The 10,453-nt window shown below is 42.5% G+C and overlaps 1 protein-coding gene across 1 annotated transcript; it reads right to left on the bottom strand.

Annotated features, from left to right (window-relative positions):
- Window positions 1–2,779: 2,779 nt before the first annotated feature.
- LOC121867834 (protein FAM200A-like) lies at window positions 2,780–9,317 on the bottom strand. Its single transcript, XM_042367955.1, has 2 exons — window positions 9,222–9,317; window positions 2,780–3,235 (listed from the first exon to the last, which is right to left on the bottom strand). The coding sequence occupies exons 1-2, from the start codon at window positions 9,315–9,317 to the stop codon at window positions 2,780–2,782; spliced, it is 552 nt and encodes a 183-aa protein (XP_042223889.1).
- Window positions 9,318–10,453: the final 1,136 nt, after the last annotated feature.

Here is a 10,453-nt window from a genome sequence, read left to right as displayed (position 1 = left end):
AATGACGACTTCCCTGCACACGCGCTCACACACACACACACACACACACACACACACACACACACACACACATATATATATATATACACACACATACACTGTATACATCTTTCTTGCTCCATCAGCACATCACCACAAGCAAGAAAACAAAAGAACCGCGAACTTTAAGTATCCACAAGCTGGTGGCTGAGATCGTGGTGGGTCAAGTCCTACAGTTCCAGTTGTCTCTTACTGAAGTCACTGCCAAGCAATTTCCTTATTAACTATGTTTAGTTGAGAAAACTGTGTTGATATTTAAATTACAATTTTGTGTATTTTATCATAGCTGATTCGATTAAATTGCTACATATGTAATTATTGCAACTAGTTTTGGTGTATGGTTTTGCCCAAGAGCTTCGATGTGATTTTTCGCGTTTACATAAGAATGGAGGAAACTATAGCGGGTCTATTGGTCCGGTGTCATCCCACATGAACAGTCGTCTTTTCTGTGCGGTTTTTGCCATCCTACATGGACGATTCCCAGAAAGACGCTTGTGAGACTTCACTTGGATTGTGTAATTCAGTTTTGGTCACAGTACTATAGAATGGATATCGAATCCCTAGAAAGCATTCAAAGAAGGATGACAAGGCTAATCCCGGACATTAGGAACCTTGAATATAGGGACAGATTAAAGCATCTTAATTTTCACTCCCTCGAGAGACGTAGAGTGAGGGGCGATATGATCGAGGTGTATAAATGGAAGTCAGGGCTAAACAAAGGTGATACAACAAAAGTACTTAAACTATCCAACCTGGAACGAGATATGTAAACGCTAGTTTGGAAATAGAGTAGTGGATCAGTGGGGTTGGGTGTAAACGGGGCTGCCCAGTATGGGCCAATAGGCCCGCTGCCGTTTTCTCCATTCTTATGTTGTGTGCTGTACCCATACTGCCCCTAACAGACGGTCTATACGACCCACTATCACTTAGCGCCGAGCTACAGTGTTATAACAAAATATTATTTCTCAATTTACTTAAAGTTGGTGTTTACTTAAAGCAACTTTTGTACGGTATTATTTTAATGCTCTTTTGTGGTGCAGCAGTTTATTTAAAACACATGTCAGGTTGTTTATACGGTGGCACGCCATTTTTGTATACATTGTATCTGTATTCCCGGTGATGAACATAAGGGATGCCACTTAAGAACAGGTAGAACGTTGAACAAACAATATTTGAAAATCCTAGATACAACAGTTGGTGCAACAGATTTGTGTATTTTAGAGGATTTATGAATATTGACCTAGTGATGTTATCACAGTACAGTACAAGCGACCACACGCTGTAAACATGGATGATCTGAAGCCCTGGATGATGGAAGTTTTTTTTTTAGGTCCTCTTATTTGTTAGGCGGTGTGTGTGTGCGTGTGTGTAATAATAATAATAATTAATGACTTATTGAAAGAACATGGCAGCCTTAAGGCTGAAAATATACAGTTGCATGATTGGGAATGGGTCTCTTGATTGACAAATAATATACAAGTAACATATGTGATACAAATATGATGTAGGTATAATAAATAGGTGGGGTTAAGGTCATACTACAGGGCATTTCAACAAAGTGACAGTGCAAAGAGGTAAAATTGACTGGGAGTGAATACACTGGTTGATTACGAGTTGTTGATACTTTTTACAGTGGTTGGGACTGGGCTGTTCTTATAGCGATCAGTACGTGCTCGTATGGGCTGGATGCAGTTATGGTGTCGATCAGCAATTCGCGGATGAGGGATCTCGGGTGGTAGTAGGAGCCGGTGTCGAGGATGGTGCAGAAGCTTCTCACCAAATTTGCAGATGAGGTCGTGGTGATGGTCAGAGAGAGCTGAGAGGGTCAGTGTGTTGAGCACTTCTTGATATGTGGCATTTAGGGAGGAAGACCAGGCAAGGAAGGCATAGGTGAGCTTGGGAAGTATGAATGTTGAGTAAACACTGAGGAGCTCCGGCGCAGGAACTCCGAGGGACTTGAGTCGGCGGAGGAGTTGGAGACGGAACCTGGAGGATTTGACAACTTCACTGACGTGTGTTTTCCAATTTAGTTTGTTATCTATAGTGTCGCCGAGGAGCTTAGTGGAGCCTACAACCTGAGTGTGTTGGGGCCTAAAGTAATGGAAGGGGGTGGGACAATGCTGTAGAAGTTAATGTGCATAACCATGGTCTTGGTATGGTTGATGGTGACGTGATTGTTGGTGACCCAGTTTTGGAGACTGTTCAATAAATCCTGGAGGGCGGTATGGTAAGTTTTGACAGATCAAACCAAGCCAGTAGAAAAACATACATGCCAGTCTCTATAAGGATATTGTTTGTAGAATGTGAGATTGCATTATCGCCTCAGGGGCTATACTTGATACTGCACGTGATATTACTGTCTAAATGTGTCATCAGTTCTTTGGTATGGAAGTTTTGGTTTTGGCGGGTGGTGTAATGATTGTTTATCAGACCACAGCTTACAGCCCAGAGAAGAACAGCACATATAGCGGTGGCCGGAAGCGCAGGTGTGTACACCCACGCAAGTTGACACACCCTACAGCAGTGGTTCTCAAGAGTCCCAGGTCACATTCCTCCCCTTGCGATCCCAGATTTCCTCAATTCCTCCTCCATTTTGAATTGTCATCTTGTAATATTTTCACCATTATACTTTAACAGCGGTAATTTGTGAAACAATTTATGAAACTAAATTGCTTTATTAAGTGCCATCATATGAAAAAAGAAATCCTTATTTCAATGGATCATAAAACTTCCATTTGATTTAATGCCCACTTTGGCCTGCGTGCAGAGAAACTAAACTAGAAAACCGAGGAACAAATCCAGTAAGTTTTGCTCCAAGGTCACCACGCTCACAAATGTTGAGACGTCCTCGTTTTTTAGTCAACATATCCATTACAGCACTAAAGGCACATTCAACCAAGTATGTTGCTGGGAAGGGCAAAAGCACTTGCTGAGCCTCTATAGCTATTTTTTTTTTATTTGACAACAACTTGGGGATCCAGCCACATGAAGTGTTGTTTTGAAGCTTGCATCGTTTCATACTGTCATCATTTTGCATGTCCATTAGCTCGTCGATCTGATCAGACTCCATTTTATCCAGGCAGTCATTATTTTCCCAGTTAAAGAGAAATGGCTGAGCAATCCAAGAAGGGAAGTTCATCTGCTTCAGATCAATGAATCTGTCGCTCAGGTCATTATGGAGGTTGGAGAGGTGTTTCTCTTAGGGCATCATTGATAAGCATAAGGAAACAGAGCGGTCCCATCTTGGTGCCTTGGGGAACACCACATGTGAGTGACTGAAAAGTGGAGAAACCCCTTTGGAAGCGTACGGCTTGGCGTCGGTCATTGAGGAAGTTTGTAAGCCATGGTATAAGACTTCTTCGAAACCCGAAGTCGATAGCTTTGTTGATGATTTAAATTGTGGTCGACTAGGTCAAATGCTTTGGTGAAGTCAATGAAGGCGACAGCCACAGACGTTTTTCGCTTTTCCAGATGGATTTATATGTAGTCGAGAAAGCTGACGAGACAGTGAGTGGTGGAGGAAGTTTTCATATTGAAAAATTGCTGAGGATCTATGGCGCCTGCATTATCAGCATAAGCCCACTCAAAAACAAAACTTTCACAGATTAAGCTGGGTATCGGGGTGATGGAAATGGGTCGTAGCTCATTTAATGATTGTGGGCTGGTTGACTTAGGCAGTGTGTGTGTGTGTGTGTGTGTGTGTGTGTGTGTGTGTGTGTGTGTGTGTGTGTGTGTGTGTGTGTGTGTGTGTGTGTGTGTGTGTGTGTGTGTGTGTGTGTGTGTGTGTGTGTGTGTGTGTGTGTGTGTGTGTGTGTGTGTGTGTGTGTGTGTGTGTGTGTGTGTGTGTGTGTGTGTGTGTGTGTGTGTGTGTGTGTGTGTGTGTGTGTGTGTGTGTGTGTGTGTGTGTGTGTGTGTGTGTGTGTGTGTGTGTGTGTGTGTGTGTGTGTGTGTGTGTGTGTGTGTGTGTGTGTGTGTGTGTGTGTGTGTGTGTGTGTGTGTGTGTGTGTGTGTGTGTGTGTGTGTGTGTGTGTGTGTGTGTGTGTGTGTGTGTGTGTGTGTGTGTGTGTGTGTGTGTGTGTGTGTGTGTGTGTGTGTGTGTGTGTGTGTGTGTGTGTGTGTGTGTGTGTGTGTGTGTGTGTGTGTGTGTGTGTGTGTGTGTGTGTGTGTGTGTGTGTGTGTGTGTGTGTGTGTGTGTGTGTGTGTGTGTGTGTGTGTGTGTGTGTGTGTGTGTGTGTGTGTGTGTGTGTGTGTGTGTGTGTGTGTGTGTGTGTGTGTGTGTGTGTGTGTGTGTGTGTGTGTGTGTGTGTGTGTGTGTGTGTGTGTGTGTGTGTGTGTGTGTGTGTGTGTGTGTGTGTGTGTGTGTGTGTGTGTGTGTGTGTGTGTGTGTGTGTGTGTGTGTGTGTGTGTGTGTGTGTGTGTGTGTGTGTGTGTGCGCTGTAATCCTTTCAATATTGGAACAAATTTCCATCCATTCAAGCGACAGACAGTTCACGGGGGTGTGAAGCTGTCCGTCCGTATCACATTTAATTTCCGTTAGATACATCTCGTCCGACTCAGTGAATGGATCTTTGAGTGTTGGCGGTAAAGCGTATTGTGTCGGGTTGTTGTGGGAGATGGTCGGGCGTGTTGCCAGCTTGGGTAATTCTTTAAGAGTTACACCCGAAGACATTTTCGACGGGCTGGGGGGGAGGGGGGCACGCCCTTCTTCTTTCGTTGTTCTTATCATCTCTCTCTACTCTCTGTACCGATTTTCTTCACTGTCTTTGTCCATTTCCACACTTTCTCCTTCTTCTTATTGTATATCTCTATTTGTTTACTCACTCTATTATCTCTTCACTCTTTTCCTCTCTCTCTTTGCACTCGGTAGTCTTCGTATTCAGTTCTTTGTCCCACTCCTCATCCCACTCTTCTGTCTACGCTTCCCTTTCCCTCTCAACATTCTTGTCTGTGCGCTCTGTAATATCTCTTTGTACCGTCTCTTGTTCTCGCTTTAGTGTACCTTATGTTTGTACTGTCACTCTACCATTCTTTTGTATCATCTCTGCTGTTCTTCTATACCGTCGCTGTACTTTGCACTGTCTACCATCACTATACCGACTCTTTGTACCGTCACTGTGCCATCATTGTGCACTGTCTGTACCATCACCATACTATTTTTTTGTACCGTCACTGTACCATCACTTTGCACCGGCTCTGTACTGTCACTTTCACCGTCAAACCGTCACCTCCCATACACAACTGTCTTACCTCCTCACCCCCACACACAACCTCTTTCCCCAACTTCCCAACCCCAACCCTTACACACAAATCCTCTCCCCCACCCTACCACCAACACACAACCTCTCTCCCCACCTCCTCCCCACAATCTCTCTTCTCCACCCCCTCCCACTCCCCACAACCTCTTTCCCCCACCCCAACACACAAATCCTCTCCCCCAACCCACCCTCAACACACAACCCCATCTCCCCCACCCCACCCCGACACACAAACAGCAATGATTAAAAAAAACTCTTCCTTCTTTAGGAACACGTCGCACGCAGCTTAAGTAAATCCCCCCATGTTTGTTTGTGTTCCCTGTGTAGTCGGCGACATGAATCTTTCACCTTTACTTATGCTCTCTTACGGGTATCTAAATCCTCCATGTTTGTTTACAGTGCTCCCTAAATCCTCCATGTTTGTTTACAGTGTTCCCTAAATCCTCCATGTTTGTTTACAGTGTTCCCTAAATCCTCCATGTTTGTTTACAGTGTTCCCTAAATCCTCCATGTTTGTTCAGTGTTCCCTAAATCCTCCGTGTTTGTTTACAGTGCTCCTTAAATCCTCCATGTTTGTTTGCAGTGTTCCCTAAATCCTCCATGTTTGTTCAGTGTTCCCTAAATCCTCCGTGTTTGTTTGCAGTGCTCCTTAAATCCTCCATGTTTGTTTACAGTGTTCCCTACAGCCTCCATGTTTGTTTACAGTGCTCCTTAAATCCTCCATGTTTGTTTGCAGTGTTCCCTAAATCCTCCATGTTTGTTCAGTGTTCCCTAAATCCTCCGTGTTTGTTTGCAGTGCTCCTTAGTGTTTACTGTGTTCCCTAAATCCTCCATGTTTGTTTACAGTGCTCCCTAAAGTTTGTGTCCCTAAATCCTCCATGTTTGTTTACAGTGTTCCCTCCTCCATGTTTGTTTACAGTGTTCCCTAAATCCTCCATGTTTGTTTGTTTAGTGTTCCCTAAATCCTCCATGTTTACAGTTTGTTTAAATCCTCCAGTGTTTGTTTACAGTGTTCCTCCCTCCATGTTTGTTTACAGTGTTCCTCCATGTTTGTTTAAATCCTCCATGTTTGTTTACAGTGTGTTCCCTACCTCCATGTTTGTTTAGTGTTCCCTAAATTCTCCATGTTTGTTTACAGTGTTCCCTACAGCCTCCATGTTTGTTTAGTGTTCCCTAAATCCTCCATGTTTGTTTACTGTGTTCCCTACAGCCTCCATGTTTGTTTACAGTGTTCCCTAAATCCTCCATGTTTGTTTACTGTGTTCCCTAAATCCTCCATGTTTGTTTACTGTGTTCCCCTTTACTTGTAGACACTCAATCCCTCCTGTTTGTGTGTCTAGGTACAGGTTTAGCGAGGCGTGTCTGTGGTCGTCTCCGTTTCCACACTGGAAGGAAGTTGGTGTCTGAAGTGTACTCAGTTGTGTAAAGAAAATGGGTTATTTAGTCATGTGTAGAAAACGGTGAACTTCGTGGTGTATTGAAAACTTCATTTGAACAGCGAAAACCGGTCTTTCGTGTATAAGAGTTTTTTTTTTTTCACTGTTTGCTTGAGTAGCATATTGTGGGATTATTTATCTGAAGAACTGAATTATGAAGTCATGTACACTCTCCCAAAAAGGTGTCGGCTCCTTTTTTCGTCGATACAATGTGTCACAATGGAGGAATATTTCCAATCACTAATTGTGATTCCTGCATTATGTTGGCAGGCCTGCCTTCTTAGTATCCGTGAGGTTGCCAGTTATTATTCCTGTCATTTGTTGTAATTATGGTGAATCACTGTGCTCCATCTTTAGTAGAATAATATAATGATATTAATGTAGTGAAAATATATCAACAGCAGTCAAATAGTGAGTGTTTTCTGCTGTAAATCCATGACCAAAAGTAGTAGGAGCTGAGATTCAATGGAAAGCACAGCTTGTACCAAAAGACATCGTCTCATGGTGTGTCTCAGATAATGTTCCGTGGTCAGCACGAATCATAAGATGATACGTAAAATTCATTATTGTTTCCTCATCAATTGAGGTAGAAATAATATTGAAATGCAGTAAATCATAATGTCATTGTAATTAAGTGTGACATCATAATATATCTGTAATTACTAGATTTGCAAATGAATGTAATATCGGACTCATGGTGTTTCATATTTCGTTCGAAGCGATTCTGGTGTAACCTCGGTTCATGAAAACATAGTAATGTTATATTCCTATTTGGCAACCCATCCTCTGGGGCTGAAATAGTATCTAAGGTGCATGGAGTTATTGGTTTTGCAAATGGTATCACAATTCATCCTATTTCATTACATTATGTAGAGAATAGTTGGTATACTACAGATATCATGGTGATTATCAGGTGCAAGAAGAAAGAACGAAAAGTGCAACTCACAATGAGAAATACCAACCGAACCGAGACAGCACGTGTTATTGTGTTTATTTCCAATTACATGAGGCCCATGACGGCCGATACTTTTTGGGAGAGTTTACATAATGTATGTTAAGCTTATTATGTATCTACAGTATATTAATATTTCCCATGGAGTTGTATTTTTTTATCCCACAGTCATTTCAAAACTCCCCCAAAATACGGATAGAGAAAAATAATAATGTTAAGTCCTTCAGATCGAAGCGTAAATGCTTCGATTTGATTTTAAGACATGACTGTATTATTATACTTGTATATTGGTAAATTATTAGGTTTTTTTTTTACTTCCTTGGTTGGTCTCTGACATTTGCCACGTGCTGATCGTGCACGTGAAAAACCCGAAGAAGCTGTTGCAGAGTTCATGCATGGCTAATTCTACCATGAAGTTCTTCAGGAGCGCTTATTAGTGCAGGTGAGCTTCGTCTGTGAAGCCTTTCCTGACCCCTGGACATCCTGCTGCCAGATGGTGGTGGTGGTCAGCTCGTGGTGGAGGTGGTGCGCTGCGGACCTGGTGATCCTGCCACAAATCCACGCCCACTGTTGCTCCACACTGCCCCGGCTGACATCAACACTAGTTCTTCTGTTTGGTGTCTGCGCTCCAGCTGCTGTAACCGGTGCAAGTGGTGCTGTTTCAATTTGGCTAATGCTGCCCTAGTGCTGCCCCAGTCACTGAAAGCCAAAAGTAACAAGTGCTTAAGGCTGGTTGGTGGTTTGGTTCTGCTGTGGTGCTGTTAGCAGCCAATGTTACTTGTACTTACTGTTGATGCTGCTTCAGTAGTGCTGGTGTCGTTCTAGGGCAGCTTCCTGCCACTGAAACCAGTACTGACGGTGCTGGGGGCTGGTGGCGTGGTCCAGCTGGGGTACTAGTGCTGCCACTGAACACTAAGCACCAGTATTGTGGGCGCCTTTGGAGTAGCGAGTGAATTGTGTTTTAGGTGAAGTGGTGATTCAAGGTCGTGCATCATGGAAGAGTTGGTGAGCGTTCTTGGTGCTTGTGGAGGACATACCCTGCCTCAAAATTAATTAGTCTGAAAATTTTTATTTCTTTTATATACAACAAGGTTTTAAATGCTGTAGAAAAGTTTCAGCTTGTTTGAAAATATAATTATTCTTCCATGAATTAATGTAATAATTCCTTAGAATGATGTTGAAGGATTGTAATGTCAAGAAAATAACAAAATACATTAAGGAGGCGATATATCCCAAAGTATAAATTTAGAAGAAAAAAAGTCGATAGTTTGACGTTAAAAACGGAAAATATTTATTTTGAGCTGAAGACTGTCTCATCTCACAGGTGGGCGGCAAGAAAGTCAATGACTTAAATAATTTGCACTAAAGATAACATTGTAAAAATAAAGTAAGAGGGAGTGCAGAGCGTGTGAGTGACGGAGCCCGGTTGGCTAGTCACCAAACAAGAACAAGTGTAATATCCAGTGAGAACTGCGGGCACTACGTCCCCAGTGAAATTGAGGATAGGGATTGTTTACAAGATTTATGCAACCGTGTTACCATGTCGAGCTTGTTCGAGGAATACTGAGAGCGATATATGGAACTTAGGCTCTTGGCCACCAATGGATAGACGTAAATGCAGTGGTTAAACCCCATCTTCGAGACAACATTCCCAATCCACTATGTAAAACTATTTAAGTATGGTAACTTATGGACCCCTAAAACAGAATGTTGATGGGTTTTAGGACATAAATTAGGCGTAGTGATGGGAGGATGTATAGAGGGAGGAGAGGGGTAGAATACATATAGAGAGGGAAAGAGAAAGCGGCTGGTAGTTGTGACGAGAGTGTGTGTGATAGGCTGCCTGCCCCAGTTGCCACTCCGTCCTGTCCTAAGTGTCACGTGATTCCCCTGGCTGCCCCGCCCACTGACGATTGGCCCCCATCATACCCTGTCTCTCACCCTCCCTCACTTCTCTCCCGGTCCGGTAAGCCTTTGAGAGATCCTCAGGGTGCCTCCAAAGTGTTACATATTGAAAACTTGGTGAATTATTGGTTATATTTGTGTCTATGCATGTTTTTCGTGTTTGTGAAATGTGTATTGATGTGAAGGAAGACACACTGGCTCTCGTTGGCTGCTCTACCGGAGTTTATGACCAAGTATGACTCGGGAATGAAACAAGTATAACCCGGATGCATATAATTAAGTTCGAAACCCATATAAGCAAGGATTAATTTGGATATAGAGCCTAGTTTATGAACACAGGTTTATTACTGAGTTTACAACCCGAGTACATTAACCTGGATGTTTTACCTGGTACTCTACAGTATAAAACTCAGTTCATCCTATTGAAAATGGCTCAATCTTCAAAGTGGCGCTGTCTTGAAAATGGCTAAAAATCTTGAAAATGGTTATAAATCTTTAAGTGGCTCTAAATATTGAAATATTGAAAATGGCTCTATTCTGAAAATGGCTATTTTGAAAATGGCTGTCTTGAAAATGGCTGTCTTGAAAATGACTATCTTGAAAATGGCTGTCTTGAAAATGGCTGTTTCGAAAATGTCTGTCTTGAAAATGACTCCATCTTGAAAATGGCTGTCTTGAAAATGACTGTTTTGAAAATGATTGTCTTGAAAAGGGCTGTTTTGAAAATGGCTGTCTTGAAAATGTCTGTCTTGAAAATGACTCCATCTTGAAAATGGTTGTCTTGAAAATGGTTGTCTTGAAAATGTCTGTCTTGAAAATGACTGTTTTGAAAATGATTGTCTTGAAAATGGCTGTCTTGAAAATGA

The sequence above is a fragment of the Homarus americanus genome, unplaced genomic scaffold, assembly GCF_018991925.1.
Source record: "Homarus americanus isolate GMGI-L3 unplaced genomic scaffold, GMGI_Hamer_2.0 scaffold39723, whole genome shotgun sequence".
NCBI classification, from domain to species: domain Eukaryota; kingdom Metazoa; phylum Arthropoda; class Malacostraca; order Decapoda; family Nephropidae; genus Homarus; species Homarus americanus.
This window is presented reverse-complemented; position numbering and strand designations above follow the sequence as displayed.